This window comes from Sarcophilus harrisii, chromosome 1 (genome assembly GCF_902635505.1).
Source record: "Sarcophilus harrisii chromosome 1, mSarHar1.11, whole genome shotgun sequence".
Lineage (NCBI taxonomy): Eukaryota > Metazoa > Chordata > Mammalia > Dasyuromorphia > Dasyuridae > Sarcophilus > Sarcophilus harrisii.
In genome coordinates, this window is record NC_045426.1 from 19,396,995 (window position 1) to 19,416,947 (window position 19,953).

The 19,953-nt window shown below is 45.4% G+C and overlaps 1 protein-coding gene across 1 annotated transcript in view; it reads right to left on the reverse strand.

Moving 5' to 3' along the window:
- ACOX2 (acyl-CoA oxidase 2) overlaps positions 1 to 19,037 on the reverse strand; it is a 48,581-nt gene extending 29,544 nt beyond the window's left edge. The window contains exons 1-8 of the mRNA XM_031953372.1: positions 18,810 to 19,037; positions 14,714 to 14,900; positions 9,927 to 10,089; positions 9,493 to 9,644; positions 8,760 to 8,867; positions 2,310 to 2,429; positions 1,617 to 1,732; positions 517 to 689 (exon numbers count right to left, since the gene is read on the reverse strand). Coding sequence (XP_031809232.1) covers positions 517 to 689; positions 1,617 to 1,732; positions 2,310 to 2,429; positions 8,760 to 8,867; positions 9,493 to 9,644; positions 9,927 to 10,089; positions 14,714 to 14,873 — 992 coding nt within the window. The 5' untranslated portion in view covers positions 14,874 to 14,900; positions 18,810 to 19,037. The remainder of the gene's footprint in view (positions 1 to 516; positions 690 to 1,616; positions 1,733 to 2,309; positions 2,430 to 8,759; positions 8,868 to 9,492; positions 9,645 to 9,926; positions 10,090 to 14,713; positions 14,901 to 18,809) is intronic.
- Positions 19,038 to 19,953: the final 916 nt, after the last annotated feature.

The following is a 19,953-nucleotide window of genomic DNA, read 5'->3' on the forward strand; positions in this document are numbered from 1 at the left end:
TATAATTATATATTACATATATATAATAAATATATAAAAATAATAAATAAAAGGCAGCTTATTGGCTGCCTGATAGGTCATAATGCAATGGAAGGTGAGAAGAAGTGGGGGTGACAGAGAAATCAAGAATGAAGCTCTAGCTAATGCTTTCCTCGCCCTCTGACTCCATCCTAGAAGAGCTCAGTTCTCCAGAATTCAGTGGAAGGGGGACAGGAGCTCTATATTTCCTCCAGGGATTTACAAAATGGCCCAGCTTAGCCTGATTCTGACAAGGAAGGCACAGAGTAATTATGGAGAAACACTTGTTGGAGAGGATTGAGTTCAAATCCTTCCTTGGCTTTTTTCGCCCTTTGGGAACTGAGCAGTCACTTTCTCCCTTGGTCTCCTCAGTTTCCTGGATTGTAAAATGGATAGGACAGCCTCTGGCCAGCTGAGATGGGTGATTTTGTGACCACCCTGTTTGCAGCCAATTCTGGGAGGCTGGAGAGGGGACGGACAGGGCCGCCACCTCCCTACCTGGGCTTGATCTTGGACTGGTGCCGGACCACGGAGTAGCGTGTGGCGATGATGCACGCCTTCACCAGGGCGGGGATGAACTCACTGGCCAGCAGCTGGACCCGAAGCACAATCATGGTGAGGTAATTGCTTTGGGGGGTGCCCTGCTTCACGTAGGTCCCGTCCGGTAAAACCTGGGGGCCAGACGGAGAGAATGAGTGACGGAGGGCACCGAGTGCTCGGGAGCCGGCCCCGCCGAATGCAAGAGAGAGGAAGTAGGAGGAAGGCCTGTCATCGGCACCCCCATAGAATCTGGGGGTGCGAGAGCCATAAGAAAAGACCAGAGCACACAAGCCCCCTTTGCCTCTTCTCTAGGGTTACAGCTTTAGAACTGGAAAGCCTTAAGAGAAGAAACAGTCTGATGGCTTCATTTTACAGATGGGGAAACTGAGGCTCAGGGATGTCCAGTGCCTTGGCAAAAGTCACACAGGCAGTGTGGAGCAGAATTGGAATGCAGGACCTGTCTGTCTCACCTGTCCTAGGGGAGCTTGTATTCTCCTGAGGAAATGAATATGAAGCCGAAGCTTATTTTTTAAACAAGCAAAGCCATCTGCATTCGTGTGCTTGCTTCCTTCACTCCCGGGGAGTGACATGATCCTTACTCAAACCATGAAAGAAATCCAACAAGCATTTATAATGGGCCCACTGTGTGCCGGTACAGTGCGAGATGCTAGACACAAAGCCAGAGCCAAGTCAAGAAGTACTTATTAATCACCTATTATGTTGAGCTCCCCATCCCTCCAAAGCATCACCTGATTTTTGGAAATAAACAGGGATGGACGTTTGATCCTGCTAAAGATATTCCACAGAATGCATCATTCCTAGTAGAGTACAAGTTTTCTAAAGGCAGGAACCTTTTCATTTTTCACTTTGTATCCCCAGCATCTAGATTGGTGCTCAGCATACAGTAGGAGCCTAATAAATGCTGGCCAGATGAATGAGTTTCTTTCAAGTCTCAGATTTGAAAGCTTCTCCCTCTGAGACTATAATCTGTCTGCTCCAAGTCACTATTGAAAGATAAAGACTGGGGCACTCTGACCTTTAGCATTATGACCCTTTACCTGGGAGAAACGGTTCAGCATGTTTTCCCTGGGAATCCGGATGTGGTCTAACTGGAGGAAGCCGTTGTCCGTCTGCTCGAAGTTCATTTTGGGCCCGATGTCCCCTACGGTTATTCCTGAAAAAGAGCAAGAGATGACAGAGGACCCACAGAGAGACAGAGACAGAGACAGAGAAAGACATAGAGATTCAGAAAGAGACACACACACACAGAGACAGAAGACAGAGAGATAGAGAGAGGGAGGGAGGGATAGAGACAGAGATACAGAGAGAAAGAGAGACAGAGAGAAACAGAGGTAGGACAGAGAGAGGTAGAGGCACAGCGATAGAAAGACAGAGACACAGAGAGAGAAAGACAGAGACAGAGATAGGACAGAGACAGACGTAGAGACACAGAGAGAAAGACAGAGACAGAGAGAGACAGGCACAGAAATAGAAAGACAGAGACAGAGACAGAGATAGAAAGACAGAGACAGAAGAACAGAGACAGAGAGACAAAAAGCTTGGGGGTTTCTGTCTGGATTCCCACTCCCCCCCCACCCCTATTCCACCACCTCTCTCCCACCTGAGGAAGACAGGATGGCTGCACGGTGATCCGGTGAAGGCCGGGGTCACCGCCTCCGGCGGCAGCGAGCTGGCTCCCGCGGCCTAACCCCCCAAACGGAGGGGCAGCAGCTCAGGCCATCGGACTTTACCTGGCAGAGGGGAGTGGTCTTGAAGGCTGCGGATGGGCAAGATGAAGCCGTGCATGCCGTGGCACCTTCCCGAGGAGTAGAGATTAGCCAGGATCAGCGCGTGGGTCGCCGTTCTGCCCACTGTAGAACGGAGGAGGAATGAGTTCCAGACTCTCGCTTTGGGGCCGGACGAGAAGCGGGACGTTTGTGTGGGGGCTCTGGGGTCGCTCGGCGGAAGGAGAGCTTGTCCAGGAGTTAAGGTCTGGCGAAGGGGCAATCGGGAGTAACTGACTGGACTCGAAGGAAGAGGTTCTCTACCCGCAGGGAACCACAGATGGAACCAGGCTAGGACGTCTTAGGTTCCGAGCGCTTCTGTGTGTCTGTGTCCCCTTGTCACACCGCCTCGTGCGCTGACTCCTCCATAAAGAGGGAGGCTGAATGAGATGGCCTCTGAAGACCAGGCCTTGGGCTTTGAGGAATACAAAGAAAAGCCAAAGGCACTTCCTGTCCTCCGGGAGCTCGCAGCCTAAGGGGGAGACGAGGTGGAAACAACTCTGTGCCAGGAGTAGATGGGAGAGGGTCTCTGAGGGAAGGCACAGCAGTTGGGGGGCCCTCGTGACTTAAGGGGGGACCTGAAGGAACCCAGGAGGCAGCAGCGAGGAGGGAGGCAGAGCTGTCGTGAAAATGTCGCCCGAGAGGACTAGCCGGGAGACCAAGGCAAGGGACTGGAGAGCATGTGGAGGGGAGTCAGGGGGAGGAGACTGAAAAGCGAGAAAGCGCGGATCTGAAGCTTCCAGCGCCCAGTGAGGGGCCTCAAATGTGGGGGAGACGATACAGTAAGACCCGAATTTTAGGAAGGTCAGTGGGGTGGCTGAATGGAGGATGGGCTGGAGGGGGAGGCACCTGAAGCTGATAGACATTACTGGGGTAGAGGCTGCGGTGGAGAGAACACTGGCCTGCAGTCCAGAGCAGCAGACATTTGACACTTAGCCGTGAGACTTTGAGCAAGTCACTTAAGGGGGAGATACACACAGAAAGAGACACAGAGAAATTGGGTAGGGGGGGAAGAGGGAGAGAGAGAGACAGACAGACAAAAAACATGGAGTGAGGGGAGAGAGGGAGGAGAGAGAGCAGAGATGGAGATAGAGAAAGACAGACACACCCACACACACAGAGAAAGAGAGACAGAGAGATAGGGGGAGAGGGAGAGAGCAGAAAAAAGAGAATCAGAGACAGAGATCATCAGTTATTTTGAAAAGAACACTTTCCGCTGAATGAGATCAGAAGCCAGACTACAAAGAGTTAAGAGAAAGAAGGAAAAGGAAATGGGGGCACCCAGCTATAAATCTATTATCTTATGCACGTTACTATATTTAAAATTCAGATTTTCCATCTTCTTCTAGTGAAATATGCATGAGTAACTGCTATTACCCTACTCATTCTTTGACTTTAAACCAAAATATAATGGGGAATGACTGAAGGCTTTTAAAAAGGCTGGTAATACACATTAAAAAGTGTGCTGAAGCTATTTTCCAGGAGGAGGAATAGCTGCCATTGACCTGGGGTTCCTCTCCATCTCTTACTTTCTCCAAACCATCATCTGCAAAGCTATTGTAATTATTTTCTTAAGGTACAGGTCAGAATACACCATTCATCTACTCAAGAATCTTCACTAGCTCCCTATCATCACCAGTAGGATAAAATACGAATTTGAAGCTTGGTGTTTAAAGTTCTTAATCTGAATTTGCATGATTTTTCTTCCAGACATTTCATATTTTTTCCCTTCGTGTAATATACTTACAAAGTTTGCAGCCCAGTCTTGGGTCATGATTTTCCTCTGCCATACATCTGTCCAGTTGTCTCATACACCTTTGTCCCTGAAAGTATTTAGCTCCCTTTAAGGATTAGCTCAGGAACACTAAGGAGTATGATGCGATGAAAAAAGCACTGGATTTGGCAATCATGTGACTTAGGTCCCTTTCCTTCTACCTGCACAAGAGACCCCATTCCATCTTTGCCTCCTCCATGAAACAGCCCTCTTCCTCATTCCTACTCTATTTTCAGTCTCTCCCTGTCTACTGATTCCTTCCCCACTGTCTACAAAACGCCCCCATCTCCGAAAAGCATCCTCCCTACTTTATGCTTCCACTTCTGCCATTATCCTCTAGCTCTTCTGCCCTTTGTGGCCAAACTCTTTAAAAAGAGGTTCCTCCATTGTCTCTCCTCTCCTTCTCTTTTCGATCCCCCAAGAATCTGCTTTCTGATCTCAGTACCCTTTAGAACTGATGATCTTGAAATCTTCCTATCCAGCATTAACTTCTCTGCTCACCTCCAGGCTCGTGTCTTTGTCTTTCAGACATCTTGCAAATCAGTAAACATCTTACATTTATTATATCTAAATTTGAACTCATCTTTCCCCTCAAAGCTCCTCACCCCTTGCTTTCTTTATCACTATTGAGGTACCAACGTCCTCCCTGGGCCAACAATCTAGTTTTATCCCCAACTCCTGTCTCTCATCTCTCTCCCCTGCCCCTTCCATCTGATCTGGTTCCAAGGCCTGTGTATTACCTTTGCATCATGGCTTGAAAATGCCCCTTTTCTCCTCTGACACTCCGTCCCCACCACTCTGGCCTAGGTCCTCATCACCTCATGTCTGGACTTTTGCAACGGCCTCTGGTGATTTCTTGGTTCTCTACTGGGTCCTCCACTCAGCAGCCTAACCATTTTTCCTAAAGCACCGACCATATTACCCTCCTACTCCTATCACCTTCAGGATTTTGTATTTTTCAGTCTTTTTAAACCTTCCTGCCCCAAACATACTCCAAGATCCAGTGATGTCGCCTTCTGTCTGTTCTACCAACCAGACAATTCATCTTTTGGTTCCCGGCCTTTCCTCTGGCATCTCCCATGCGTAGAATGCCCTTCCTCCTCTGCTCAGATCTCCAACTTTCCTGGCTTTGAGCTTCACCTTGAATTCCACCTTTTACAGGAAGCCTTTTCCCAACTCCTCTTCTTTCTATTTCTTTCCCTCTTAATTATTTCCAACTTGTTCTGAATATAGCTTGTTTGTGTGTGTTTGCTTGTCTTCCCCACTGGATTGAAAGCTCCTTGGGGACAAGCACTGTCTTTTGCCTCTTTTTGTAACTCCAATGCTTAACACAGTCTCTGGCACATAGTAGGTACTTAAAAAATGCCTATTAACTGACTTTTTGTGCCTCAGTTTCCTCCCTTGTAAAATAAGAGGTTTGCTCATTCATCAAACAGGTAGTAAATATCCCACGTATTGTGGAAAATCCAGGGATCCAAAGAAAACCAAATTGGGCCCCATCTTCCAAGAGCATTCTAGGGAAGACAAGTCACGAGTATGCAGAAAATTAACCAGGTAGTTAACCTGGAGGGTTAGTTCTGGAGGGAAGGTTAACCCCTGAAGCAGGCAGTTCCTGTGGGGACCCTGGCTGCAATGGAGCTTTGGAGGAAGCTCGGCTTTCTTTGGGGACGGCCCAGACTGCGGGTACATTAGTGATGGGCAGCAAGCCTGGAGAGGCAGCTGAAGTCAGGCTTTAGGAGGAGGAGGAGCTTCAAAAAGCAAACGGAAGCTTTGGGTTCTGCCCCAGAGGCAGAGGGCCACAGGACCAGGCCTGTTCTTTCAGGTGTCCCTCTGGCAGCCATGGGAAGGGAGCTTCTGACAGGAGATGGGATGCTGGGCCATGGAGCGGGCTGTGGCCATGGTGAAGATGAGAAAGGCCTGAATGAAGGGGTAGCCTGATGAATGGAGAGGGATGACTCCACCCTGGGCTGGGAGGGAGACCTGCAGATGAATCCTCCTCTGCTGCTCCCTCCCAGGGTAAGTCACAACCCCTCAACCAGAGAATAATAGCAGCCCTATTGTACAGGGTAGGATTACCCTGGACAGGTTTATATTGCTAATTTATAGTGTATTTATATATGTATTATAAGTATGTTATATTTATATAATATAGAAATAGAAATTAAAAAATATATATATTATATTTATACTATATAATAATATAGGATTACAAGGAGTTAAAGAACTCCACAAATTTTTTTTAAAGATTTGGCCACTCTTTGGGTGTGGGGGTTTGGGAACTTGGATGATTGGAGGGATAATGGTGCTGGAAACCCAAGCGGGGGAAGTTTAAAGGGTGAATGTGTGGGGAATGAGGAGGTTAAGCTCCCTTCTAGCTCTAAATCTGTGACTTGATGGAGGCACAATAGCACTGGATAGGACATCAAATGGGGCATCAAATACAAAACACCTTGAGGGAAGGGTGGGTAAATCTATGAGATTTAGCAAGATATCGGAATAGGGGAAGTCCCCATGTTAATGGGACCACAGTGGATAGAAGACTAGCCCTGGAGGCAGAAGGACCTGAGTTCAAATGTGGCCTTAGACACTTAATAGCTGTATGAGCCTGGGCAAGTCACTTAACTCTGATTTCCAAAAAAGGAAAGAGAAAAGAAAGGAAAGAAAAGAAGGAAAGGAAGGAAAGAAAGAAGGAAGGAAGGAAAGAAAATGAAAGGAAGGAAGAAAAGAAGGAAAGGAAGGAAGAAAAGAAGGAAAAGAAGAAGGGAAGGGAAGGAAGGGAAGGAGGAAGGAAGGAAGGAAGGAAATAGAGAGTAATCCTTAAGGCCCTTAAACTTGGCCAACTTCTGGCCTTCATGGAAAGTGTAGGAGAGACCGCCACCTAGTGTCCACAGGTGGACTTCCTAGCTGCCTCGATAGCATTTCTAGGGATTGCTGATGACCTCTTTGGAATAATGGACAACCCAGACTTGTTTTCCCTTTTAGAAAATGGAGGGGGGTTAAGAGTAGACTCTCATCTGCAGCGACCCTCTGGATTTACTTTGTGGAGTGCTTGTTGTTTTATTATTATTATTAGAGGGGTAAGCCCCCGGAGGGACAGAGATTCAGCCTTATTTTGCCTTTCTAGGCCTAAGCCCCTAGCCCGGAGCCTGGCCCGTGGGAGATTCCCAATAACTGTTTCTCAGTTGGAATCTTTTTCCCCATCAAACCCTCTGCCATCCTGCCAAACTTGCTTCTGGATGCCGCCCTCATCTCGTGACTCCTGCCTTTGCTCGGCTCGTGTCCCTTCCCTGAGATGCACTCGCTCCTCACCTGCCTCCTAGAACTTCCCCCAGAACTTCTGCATCACCTTCTACAGGAAGCTTCTCATAAACCCTCACCTGGGAACGCTTCCTCCCCCGCGTGCCAGCGTAGTTATGTGTTGTTTAAAAATGGGCTATGTGTGGGGCAGCCGGGGGGGGGGGCACAGTGGATGGAGCACCAGTCCTGGAGTCAGGAGGACCTGAGTTCATATTTAGCCTCACTTATACCTTCCTGGCTGTGTGACCCTGGACAAGTCACTTAACCCCAATTGCCTCAGGGGAAAAAAAGGGGCTATGTGTGTGTCCCCTATCCTGACCCTGACAATTACAAAGAGATCAGACTTCTCGCCTGAGTCCATCACATGTTTTTAAGGGAGGGAGGGAGAGAGGGAGGAAGGGAAGGAGGGAGGGAGTTTGGCGTGAATAGCCTTAAACACTCTAGGATCAATCAGGGATCCAAGACTAGACAAAATTTGAAAAATTCTAGATCGGTCCAAAAAGAGTGAAGACCCCTGGGTGGGAGCTCCAGAAGGGTATTCAGAGAAGTGAGGGAGCTTGGTCACACTCCGAGATGCCCACATGAAACCCCAAACGTGAGCCAGTTTGCAATTAGGAAATCGAGGGTCTTTCGGCAGAGAGGAAAGACTTCGAGTGTTGAACGGTAAAGAGTCAGAGGTCCAGAGGCAGCAGAGAGGAATATAAAGACTAGAAAGAAAAGGGACTGGGCTGTGTCAGAGGAAGGGAAGGCTGAGGACCATGGTGGGCAGGGCCCCTGGAGTGGAAGTCTCCAGCGTTACCTAGCTCTTTAAGAACCAAGGACAGTTCCAAGAAGAGGTCAGTTTCCCTGGGCTTCTCCTCCCAATCAATGCCTATCTTTTAAACTGCATCGTCAGCTTTCTGCTTTTCCCAAGCATTTCCAGTAACCCGGATTTTTGTTTCCACTGTAAAGAGCTCAGGGGTAGCTAGAGATAAACTCGAATTTAAATCGTCAGATGGCCAAATCTCGGCCGAAATATCAAGAACTTTCCTACCTGGGGAATCTGTCATTTTAATTGTTCTCCTAAGTTTCTGTTTAATAGAAATTCAATAAAGCCACAGAGAAGGAAACCTGAGGAAGTGGTATTTCACTCCTGGGTTTAATCATAGATCTAGATGCCATTTAGTGCATTTTAGAGACCCAGAGAGAAGAAGGGCCATGGGTCACCCTGCAGAATCTGAACTCAAATCTTGTAGCATTATGACAACTTCACCTTGCCTCGGCTTGCCTACCGAATGGGCACCTGGTACGGGGTGAAGGATCTGGGGCACAAGGGGCCGGGGGAGCAGGGGGCACTGGATACTCACAATCTCCAGGCCACCACTTGGTTGCAGATAACGTCGGTGTGTTTAGCACAAATTCTTGGGTGGACGCGTCATAGGTGGCTGTTGTCTCGAGACCTTGAAGGTACGTGCCTTGGAGCCAAGGAAACCGAGTCATCAATGAGTAAAGCTCCTCTAGTTGTCCCGGAGTGATCATCGTTGGGCAGACCCATTGTTCTTCTGACTCCCAGCTAGGGACTAAGTTTGCTCTCCTCTGGCGCCTCCCTCCAATCGTCACCATACTGATTGGATCCCAAGAGGGGTGGTCTCCTAGACTCCAACGGATTCTGATCCCCAACCCTGACCTTGCAATTAAGGCCCTGGATGCCCTGCCTAATTCCATCTCAGGACCTGTCTCCACCACCCCAGGAGTGGGAACCCAGAGGGAAGGATCTTAATTAAGCTCAGACAAGCTTGCTCTCCATTGCCTTTCCCATTTGTCACCATGCATTCTGGATCTCCAAGGAGAATGACCCCCGGTTGATCCTTGGTGAATGAGCTTAGTGAAAGGGGATAGTCAGTGTGAATATAATATTTACAGCTCTTCTGCTGTCTCTGTTAGTGGTCTAGAACTTGTCTTGTCTGGATCAGGCAACCCTGGATGTGAGTCAGTTCTCTTTATCCGATTTCAGGATTGTTGGTTCCTGATTACCTCTTTGAGCCCAGGCTGTGGTTTGTGCCGTTCCCAAGTACACAGCCCGCCACTGCTCGGTCTTACCATGTCCCAGTTCTGTCTGAGCGTAGGTCACGATGATCTGGAAGCTGTCTATCAGGGGAGTCCACTTCTCGATTTGCTCGTCGGAACCCAGGCTATTGAGGGCTTGCTTGAAGACTGAATGAATGTTGAAGGCCGTGTCTCCACCAAGGGCCCTGGAGACACAGAGATGCATTTCAGAGGTTGGGGGGTGGGGGTGGGCATGCGAAACCGAAGTCCAGGGAGGCTCAGGGACAACCGACACTATTTTAGGACCAAAGGAACATGTATTTAAGCACCTATTATGTGCCATGTATTGAGCTATGCTCTTTTCACATATCACCTCATTTCATCAGACTCCACTGATGTCGTGAGCTTTGGGCTGATGGGAAGGACGTGGCTTTGCCCCCGGCCAGTATCAGAGGCTCCCCTGCCATCGGTTGCCCCAAGATGATCACCTGTAGATATACTTTTTTTCAATACCATCTTCCTTCCAGCCCCTTTGCATCATCAGCTTCCTGTACTGAATGCTCTTCTGAATGGCGGCTTCATACCGTTGGTTCTGGCTCATGAAGTAATTGTTCTTTAGGTTGAACACAGGGTCACTGTGGACGATGCTCTCTGCCAAACGGAGACGAGAGGTCAGCAAATGGCACCTTCGTCATTTACTTATTTTATTTTTAATAAGAGGTTTTTAATTTTCAAAATACATGCAAAGATGGTTTTCGACATTCACCTTTGCAAAATCTTGTGGTCCAAATTTTTCTTCCTCCTCCTCCCCTAGACAGCAAGTAATCCAATATACATAAAACATGTAGCAAATGGCACCTTCTTACCAGCAGTGATTTCTGACCTACCTCCATGGCTCACTTATTTCCGAAGGGTGCTTTCTTCCTCCTCATGTCCTGGGGAAGGTGTAACAAGGGTAGGCATTCTAACTCCTCATTTTAAAATAAGAGGATCAGGGCTTGCAAAGGGGATCACTTGCCCAAAGCCATGTAATCTAAGGCTAAAAGCAGCCTTAGGATTCATGTCCAGGTTTTCTTTTTCCTCTAATTCACCTTGTTCATAGCAATTTTCTTTTCCTTTCCTTCTTTTTTTTTTTTTTTTTTCTTTTTTCTCTTTTTAAATTTTACTAAAGTTTTTTATTTACAAAACATATGCATGGACAATTTTTCAACTAATTTTCTTAAAGTACAGGTATGTTCTGTCACTCAATAAACTATGTTTAGCACAGTGCCTGACACACAGTAGGTGGTTAATAAATGTCTATTGATTGAGTGCTTCTAGTGGCTTCTAATTACCACTAGAATCAAATGCAAATGATGCCATTTGCATTTAAAAAACTTCATGATTTCCTGTTCTGTGTGCTCATCTCATTGCTGTTTGCCTGTGAAACTTGGATAGTAAACCAGTGCCGGGCCAGGAAACTAAACTGTCGAGCATTCCAACTCGGCTGCAGGGAGCCCAATTCCGTTGGGCTGGCCCATCATTCAAATGCCAAATAGACACTTGCCAAGAAGATTATTTTATGGAGAACTCACACAGGGCAAGAGCTCACGAGGTGTCAGAAAAAGTGATATAAGAACAATCTCAAGGTATCTCTTAAGAACTTTAGAATTGATTATATGGCATGGGAGACACTGGCACAAGACCACCCTGCCTGGTGTGCCCTCATCAGAGAAGGTGCCGTGCTCTGTGAGCAAAGCAGAATTAAATCAGCCTAAAAGAAATGCAAGATGCACCAAGCTGGAGAACCATCCCAAATGTTCACAGGGACTCTCTGTGTCCGGTCTGTGGCAGGGTACTCTGAGCTCGTATCGGTCTGATCAGCCACAGTTGGACGTACTGTAACTCAACTCTAACATAGTGATGTCATTTTGGTGCTCTTTGAGAACAAAGGACAGCAATTGACCAATACATTATGGCCTTTCCCACCTGCTACCATTCGGCTAACCTGAACCTTTTTCCTGTTCCTTACACACACACACACACACACACACACACACACACACACACACACACACACACACACTTTTTCCTTTTTTAAACTTTATGTCCCCAGCACCTAGCCCTGCTACCAAGCAAGCACTTCATAAATAATTATGGACTGATTACTGATTCAGGAGACTTACAATTTGCTGTTATCTCCACTGTACCACTCTAGCTTAAATATTTATTTCTTGAAAGTATTTTATTGATTAAAAACAGTAACCAACCAATTATATGTTCAAATGCAGATACTTCTTCTTCTTCTTCTTCTTTTTTTTTTTTTTTATAATGAGACAGTCCTTGAACCCAGGTTTCCTGATGTCAAGGTTGATCTTCTAATTGCTGTAACATGTTGTCCCTCGCTCGAGGCCAAAAATGTTCCTTAATTCTGGCTTTAAAATGTGCCCATTAGCCTAGTTAAGTCAGTAAACAAATAATCCTCTTTACTTCTAAGCTCCCTTCTGAGACTTTCATTATTGTGGTTTGCTTTTCTGTCATGTCCAACTCGCTGTGACTCCATTTGGGGTTTTCTTGGCAAAGATACTGGAAGAGGTATGAGTATCTTTGAATAATAATCTCACCAATAATGTCCTTAGAATCAAGGATCAGGCTTATGAGGTTACAGGGCCCAATTTTGTAACTCTTATCACAAAATGTTGTGTTACTTTCTGAAAAGATTACATTGATTCACAGCCCCACTTGGAGTGTTACAATGTACCTATTTCTCTTCATCCTTCAATTTTGTAGTATTTAAATTGTCAATTTAATGGGGGGGGGGGGCGCGGGAAGGTAGCATATAGAGTTGTTAATTTGCATTTTTCTGATTATTAGTTTGAATACTTTTTTAGATGTTACCAAAATCTGAGTTTCTGCTTTACAGAGTGGTCTGTTTTATGTATCTTTTGACCATTTATCCCTTGGGGGAATGAATCTTATTCTTATAAATTTGTATCAATTCTACCTTGAAATGAGATGTCAGAGATGATTATAGCAAAGTTTTTTGTTTTTTTTTTTTTACCTAATCCTTATTATAATTTTTAAAATTATACATTTTATCAGCAATTTTCTTTATTTCACTACTATCATTCATCTTGTTATAACTTTAACACTCCTATATCCACAAACCACACTCATCACAGTTCCTAAATTTTATGCTATTAATTCTCTAAATCTCTAATCTCCCCATCCTTCCCCCATCTAAGAACTGAGTTCCTCTCTGGAATCCACCCTGTTTTTACTTTATCCTTTTTGTCCTTTTGTCCTTTGTCCTTTTTTCCTTTTTCATTCTTTATCTGTAAGGTTCATAACCACTTTATTGTCTTTTTCCTCTCCTGAATCCTGTAATTCAGTTCTTAAATAAAGTAGTATAGTGGTTATTTTATTACACTCTTCTGATGATTAGAGTCATAGACTTTGAGTACTAATGCAATGGAATATTATTGTTCTATAAGGAATGATGAATATGAAAAAATTTGGAAAGATTTGTATGAAGTGATAGAGTGATGAAAGCAGAACCGAGAGAACGATATACACAATGAATACATCAATCTAAATAAGAGCAACATTAAAAGAAAACTCAAATATAACAATGATAGTACCATATCATCAAACTTAAAGCACCTATCTTTTCTGTTAATAATTGATAAATTGAAGAAGTAGAAAGTGGTATATAATTTCAATCACAATTATGATAAGATTTTGCTTAAATTTTTTGGAAATGTAGTTTAAAGTTGGTTTTATTTGCTTGTGTGTTGGGATATGTTTGTTTTGTTGGAAGAAAAAAGAATTAAATTAAGTCAAAAGTTAAGTTGAGATGCTAGATCGTTCAGAAATAAAAGGGTTAAGAATATTCCATCATAAAGGTTTAAATTCTTATGGAAAGAATAGGGTATTGAACTGTGGGTGTACGGAGAAGGCAGCCTGCATGGTATTTACTAGTCCTTATGACCGTTCTACTCCCTGCTTCCTTCCACGCTCAGTTGTACCCCATATATTTTGGGTATCATTTCACCATTGTGATCCTCTTTACTTTATTGAACCATTCACTGTTTAATTTAGCCTTTATTTAGATATGCATCTTTCATTTCCCTCCCTGATCACAATTTTTATCACATTATATTCTGTAAAGGTTGTATTTCTGCCTTTCTACATTTTTATTTATGAATAATTTATGCCCTGGCACAGTATTATGATTAATTTTCATAAAGGCACCAAGCAATGTAGAAAAACATAGCCATTAAAAAAAAATCCTATTCAGTGTTCCCCCACAAATCTATCAAATTTAGTTTCCAAGATTCTTCTTAGATCCACAGTTTTCATGATGATTTTAATGTTGGATTTGTCAGGATCTGAAAGTGTTAGGCTCAAATTACCTCTACTTATTATCTTAGATCTTTTGCATTTCATTCAGCTTTTTCTTTAAGTATACGGATATTGTGCCATTTGATGTCTATGTATAGATCTATGGATGTGTATGTATATATGCATATATAAGTTTGTATATGTGTTTTATTATCTATGGTGGCTTTATATTATAGTTTCCCTGACTGTTTCACTTGATAGTATCTCTTTTTTTAAAAACTGTAACCTTATTCAGAATCATAATTAAATCTGTTTTTTTTTTTGGGGGGGGGATTGAAGGGACTTGAGAGTCAATTAAAATATAATAGTTTTTTTGAGTGTCTCATATTTGAGAGGATCTAGGTTCTCTTATGATCTTTCACTTCTAGGAAATAGTATTTAAATGACACTGTGGAAAGAAAAGCAAAGTGACCTTTTCCCTCAGGGGTTCATGCAGCTCACACTCTGTATGCTTATGGGATAGAAGGCTGGATTTGGAATCAGAAGTCCTGCCTTAAAATCTTGATTGCCACTTACTTGCTACCTGTGTGATTATTGGCAAAATATTTCACCTTCCTTGAGCTTTAGTTTCCTCATATGTAAAAAGGAAATTGTGAGGGTTACAGAGTTATTGTGGGAATCAAATGAGACAAGTGACAAACCTTGAAACACAATTTGTGAATTATTATGATTGTTGCTATCTCATTGCCTTGTCTTTTAGTACGTCACATTCTCAGAAATATTTGTACTTTAATAGAGATTCTTTGTGCCGTGGACTGCATGATTTGTATTTTAATTCTTTGTGTTGTGGGCTACGTGGACAGCAATAATCTTCAGTGAGGAAAGTTGGGGGAGACTTTTTGTGGTTTAAGAAGAAAGAAGTAAAGGGGAGAAGAGAAGAATGTTGTCTCACCAACTTGTCTCCGTTTCTGAGTAAATTCTGCCCCACCATCTAGGATGTTTGTTAGTCTCTCGACATTGAACGATTTGTTCTTCCTCTCAATATCCAGGTCAGGATTCACACGTTTATTCCAGGAACTCCTGGGAACTGTGCTGTAGATCTGGTTGGCCATTTTTGAGAGGTTCTAGGTCCCAGCCTTCTGCAAAAGAAAAGTCCCCTGGTATCTAGTTGGCTCTGGCTTGCCTTCCTGTCCTAAACTTATCCTCTATGGCTGCCCTACCTCTGCAGTGGAGAAGTTAGCCTAGTGATGAAGCAAGGGTATGTGTGGGGGAGTTGTAAAGATCTGCAGGTGGCCTTTGACATCTTGACAAGTGCTATCAGAGCTGGACTAAGCCAACTGATAGCCTGGTCAATAATGGAACTTTGGAAAAAATCATTGCCTGGAACCTCCAGCAGTTATTCAAACAATCCCTTTGGATGTAGGGACATCATAGGATCATCAGTTTAGGGCTGGAGAGGGCCTTGCAAGTCTTACCTGGGGAGGGACCCAGAGCTCAAAAAGGTTCAATTATTTGTCTAGGACAGGGGTCCTCAAACTTTTTAAATAAGGGGCCAGTTCACTTTCCCTCAGACTGTTGGAGGGCTGGACTATAGTAAAAACAAAAACTTTGTTTTGTGGGCCTTTAAATAAAGAAACTGCATAGCCCTGGGTGAGGGGGATAAATGTCCTCAGCTGCCGCATCTGGCCCACGGGCCGCAGTTTGAGGACCCCTGGTCTAGGATATGGACTTAGTGAGTCACTGAGGCAAGATCTGACTGCAGGTCCCTCTGACTCTTAAGTCCGGTGCTCTATTCATGATACATTAAGGCATGGAGTCCCTTGAGAGAGAGCAGGGTGGACTTGGATGTTGGACTTGACTTGTGATGCTAACTGTTGACTGTGAACAATTCAGCCCGCCGGAGATGCAGTTTATTCATGTATAAAACGGGAACGTTAGTCAAGTCAAATGGCATTTATTAAGCATCTGTTGTTAAGCACTGTGTTAAGTAAGCGTTAAGATACAAAAAGGCAAGAGGCGGTCCCTGTCTTCAAGAAGCTTGCCATTCAACTTTTGTCATGAACTGTCAACAGTTCAAATCACATCACTCACAATGTCCTGATCTGTGTCCAAATTGGATTTAAGCCACTGCTGTCTTCCAGAGCCATCAAGCTCCAGTGCCAAGACAAAAGTTAGGACAGCTGGCGATGAGCGAGGATGCAGCCAATGGCCCAGATGCTTCACCAGGCTTTAAGTACTCCACAATCCCTGTTTTAGCTGCCTTGGTGGAGGCTGGAACAAATTGTTCTCATCTGCCTTGGGGGTTGGGGGGAAGTCTTTGTGTGCTTGGGACAGAAACCCCTCTAACTCACCACTTGTTGGTGACTTTTAACCTGGTTCAGCCAAGACAGTTAACCACGATGTGGAGGCTGTAAGTGCTTGGAGCCACAAGTGAGAATTGGGACACAAAAAGTGGATGAATAGCCCTGAAAAAGACCTGCTAAGGTCTCATATCAAAGATGCTAGTCCTCCCTGAACACCCCATATACTAGATATACAAAGGAAGGAAAGACACCAAAAGTGTGAAAAAAAAAAAATCTTGGACCTTATTAATCCTGAAAAAAGGTGATCTAGAGAGCGTTAATAACAATAAGCCTCTCTGGCTACTCTGTTATGTATATATAATAAGAATCATAAAGGGATGAATCAAGAACAACTTTGATGAGAGTATTAGGAAGGAACTAAGCGTCTTTTACATATAATATTTAACAATGACTCTGTCAGTTTGGATTAATTGAAGATGTAGAAAGTTTAAGATCCCGTCATTGGTTGTTAATTATTAACAATTTTTTTTTTCAAAGCAGTTTTAAAGACTTGCTTACAACAAGGTGCCTCCTGCCCATGTGTTGAAATTGTTTATCATTCCTTGGAAAACAGAATGACAGAAACAGATTCATTCAGCCACACCTCTGATAAGAATCATCAAGGGAGGCTTAAAGCAGGGAAGTATTTGCTCCACAAAGACATTTCCTGTCATGGAAGAGATTGAGTACTGAATCTAAATAAGGAAGAAAAGTGAGCTCCTGTTTATCTATGATGTTTGAAAATTAAGGTAAACTGAGAGGCAAACTTCTAAGTGGGATCAATTCATTAGTTGGGCCAGTAGTAATCAATGAATTGGGCCGATGACTTCAGTGACCAACGAGTGAGGGCTAGCAGGGTCTTTTAAACCTAGCTATGTCTTCCTTCTGACAGACCTGACAGTTGTACTTCTCTTGGCAAAGGTAAGACAATCCCAATTGGTGGACATTTTAATGAGGAGGTGGGTCCTTTGGAGATGGGAATAATTTTCAACTGACAGGCAGAAAGGAGTGTTTGAATCAGCTTGAATCTATTGGATTATTTGCTGTCTGGGGGGGAGGAAGGGAGGGAGAAAAATTTGGAGCACAAGGTTTTGCAAGGGCGAATGCTGAAAATTATCTTGGCGTGCATTTGGAAAATATTTGGAAAAATAAAAAGTTATTATAAAAAAAGAAATTGTGCTGCTGCTGCTGCTGCTGCTGTTGCCTGTGTGTATAATACAGGTGGTATTGCTAACTATAGGGATTACACGTTGATAAAATAGGAGTTGAATAGGCCAAGAACAAGTAGGAGGTGTGCCCTTGGTCCCCCAAGATTACAGAATTCCCTTCATGATTCCAAACTTCCAATATACATATATATATAATATATATAAACAAAGACCCATTAAAAATACTAACATCTTCCTAATGATGCTTTATGACGGTGACAAATGGAAAATTATAATCTCTAAGGAGTTAAGAGACTCCTTATATCTCAGACAGCAAAGAACTGGTGCAAAGTGGGTATGATGGACCCTAAAACTATTTTCATAATAATACTAAGACATTTTCATTTACAAGACAGTCAGTCTCGATAGGTATAAGTGGCATAAACCAGAGCTCGCCGGTGAGACGCTCTGGACTCGACAAAGGGTTTTGAAGGGGACTCATCCCTCAGAGGGCTCCAGTCGGACACCCAGACCCAATCTGTCCGATTCTGGAAGCACTTTCCCTACCGCCATCCACGTGGTGCGGATAGAGAGCGTCAGGAATGCCTCAGTCCCCAATCCCAGCTCTATCTCGGACACCTTCTGGTTCTGACACCCTTGGCCCGGGGCTCAACCTCCGGAGCCCATTTCCCTTAGGATCACAAGAAGCAGAACAGATATGGCAGTCTCCATGGCTGGAGGGACTCCTTATGCCCATGAAATCACGTATCCAGTATATAGCAATAAATGCTTATTAAGCGCCTACTATGTGCAATGCCCCTTGACCTCCTTGTCAAGGGAAGAGAATCAGCAAAAGGATGCGGAGTTCCCCCCTGGGTCAGTCCTACTCATTTGGGTACTGACTGTGCTTAGACACCGCGCCCTGAAGGCGTATTGGCTGTACTGAGACTGGCAGAAAACAGGCTCTGCCCTCGGGGCGCTTACACCCCAAAGCTGGGAGCGACGCGCTGGGGCCCCCGCTAAGTATTATTCCGCAGGGATTCTGTACTTGGACCCAGCCACGCCGAGGGTATTAAGGCGAGTAATGCGAACTTCTCCTTGGAGTTTGGATTCATCGAAGACGTAGAAAGTGTCATGTCGACAGCCTCCTCCTCTTAGCCCCCAATTGCTTCTGGGGTAGAACTGGCGCACCTTGCGGGGGGAGCCCTTTCCTAGGCGGACTCTGGCTTATTCCTATTATTATTATGGGTCCCTGTCCCTGTCCCATCCTCCTTTCTCCCCCTTCCTCCTCCTCCTCCTCCTCCTCCATCCCTGGCCTTTCTTTCTCGGCTCTCTCCGAACGCCGCCCGGAAAGTGATTCCAAGAGCCGCTTCTGGGGCTCCTGGGGGCCGGGGCACGCGGTCTCCGTTCCGAGAACGCCCTCCTTGACCCCCCCAACTCCGGCTGTCCTTGACTTCCCCCCGGTGTCCCCGCTTCCTCCTGCGCTCTCTCTTCCCCGCCCCTCCCGGGCCGCGGCCGGGCTTGCCTCTGGGGACGGGGGTGCGGGGAGCCCACAGACCTGACCCGGGTCTCCGGAGCGGGATGCCAGCTTCCAGCCCTGCAGCCGACCTTGCCGGCCTCCCGCGAAGCGCCACTTTATGCCGGGGGAGCGGGAGGGGAGGGGATCAGCGCAGTCTCCTCCTCCCCGGAGCCCGGCAGCAGCGATAGGAGGCCGGGCATTGCACTTTCCCGGCTGAACCGGAACAGCTGCGCGCGGGCCGGACTCCGGAGAGATGAGTCACTTCCCCGCGAGCCAGTCAGAGGCGGAGGAGCGAGGGGTGGGCAGCGCAGTGCCAGCGCCCGGCAGGGCACGGCGGCAGAGGGCAGGACCGAGGGGCCGCTCCGGCTGTGGGCGTGTGTGTGCGCGGAGTGTGCACGTGCGGGCGGCCGTGTGCGTGCGTGCGTGTGTGTGTGTGTGTGTGTGTGTGTGTGTGTGTGTCGGGGCTGCTGTGTGTGAGCATCTGCCGAGGGATGGAACTGAAAGGGACACTTTCGATGTGGGGAGAGGGGGAGACTGGGAGAACTTCTTCGCGCCTCAGGGCGCCCATATGGAGGCAGGTTTAAGAATGGCCCCGGGTTCGCCGCTCCCAGGGGAGCTGTGAGCATCCCAGAGAAGCCAAGGGCAGTCCTTAGAGGGCAGTTATCCCAGCGACTGATTTACGGGCTGTGCCATAGCGACATTAATGTATATGGAGGAAACAGACTGAGTTGTTGCCTCAAAGTTTTGCTAGTCACTTCCCAGAATCCCCTCTCCACTCCCCCCCCCCTTAAATTGTTAAATATTTATTGTATTTTATTAAAGCTTTTTATTTACAAAACATTTGCGAGGGTCATTTTTCAATATTGACCCTTGCAAAAACTTCTGTTCCAATGTTTCCCCTCCTTCCCCCCACCCCCTCCCCTAGCTGACAGGTAGACATGTTAAATATGTTAAAGTATATGTTAAATACAACATGTCTCCATAGCCATACAGTTAAGAGTGTTGCACAAGATAAATTGGATCTAGAAAGAAAAAAAACCCAGAAGGAAAACAAAAATGCAAGCCAACAATAACAGAAAGAATGAAAATTCTCTGTTGTGATCCACACTCATTCCCACAGGCCTCTCTCTGGGAGTAGATGGCTCTCTTCATCACTGAACAAGTAGAACTGGTTTGAATCATC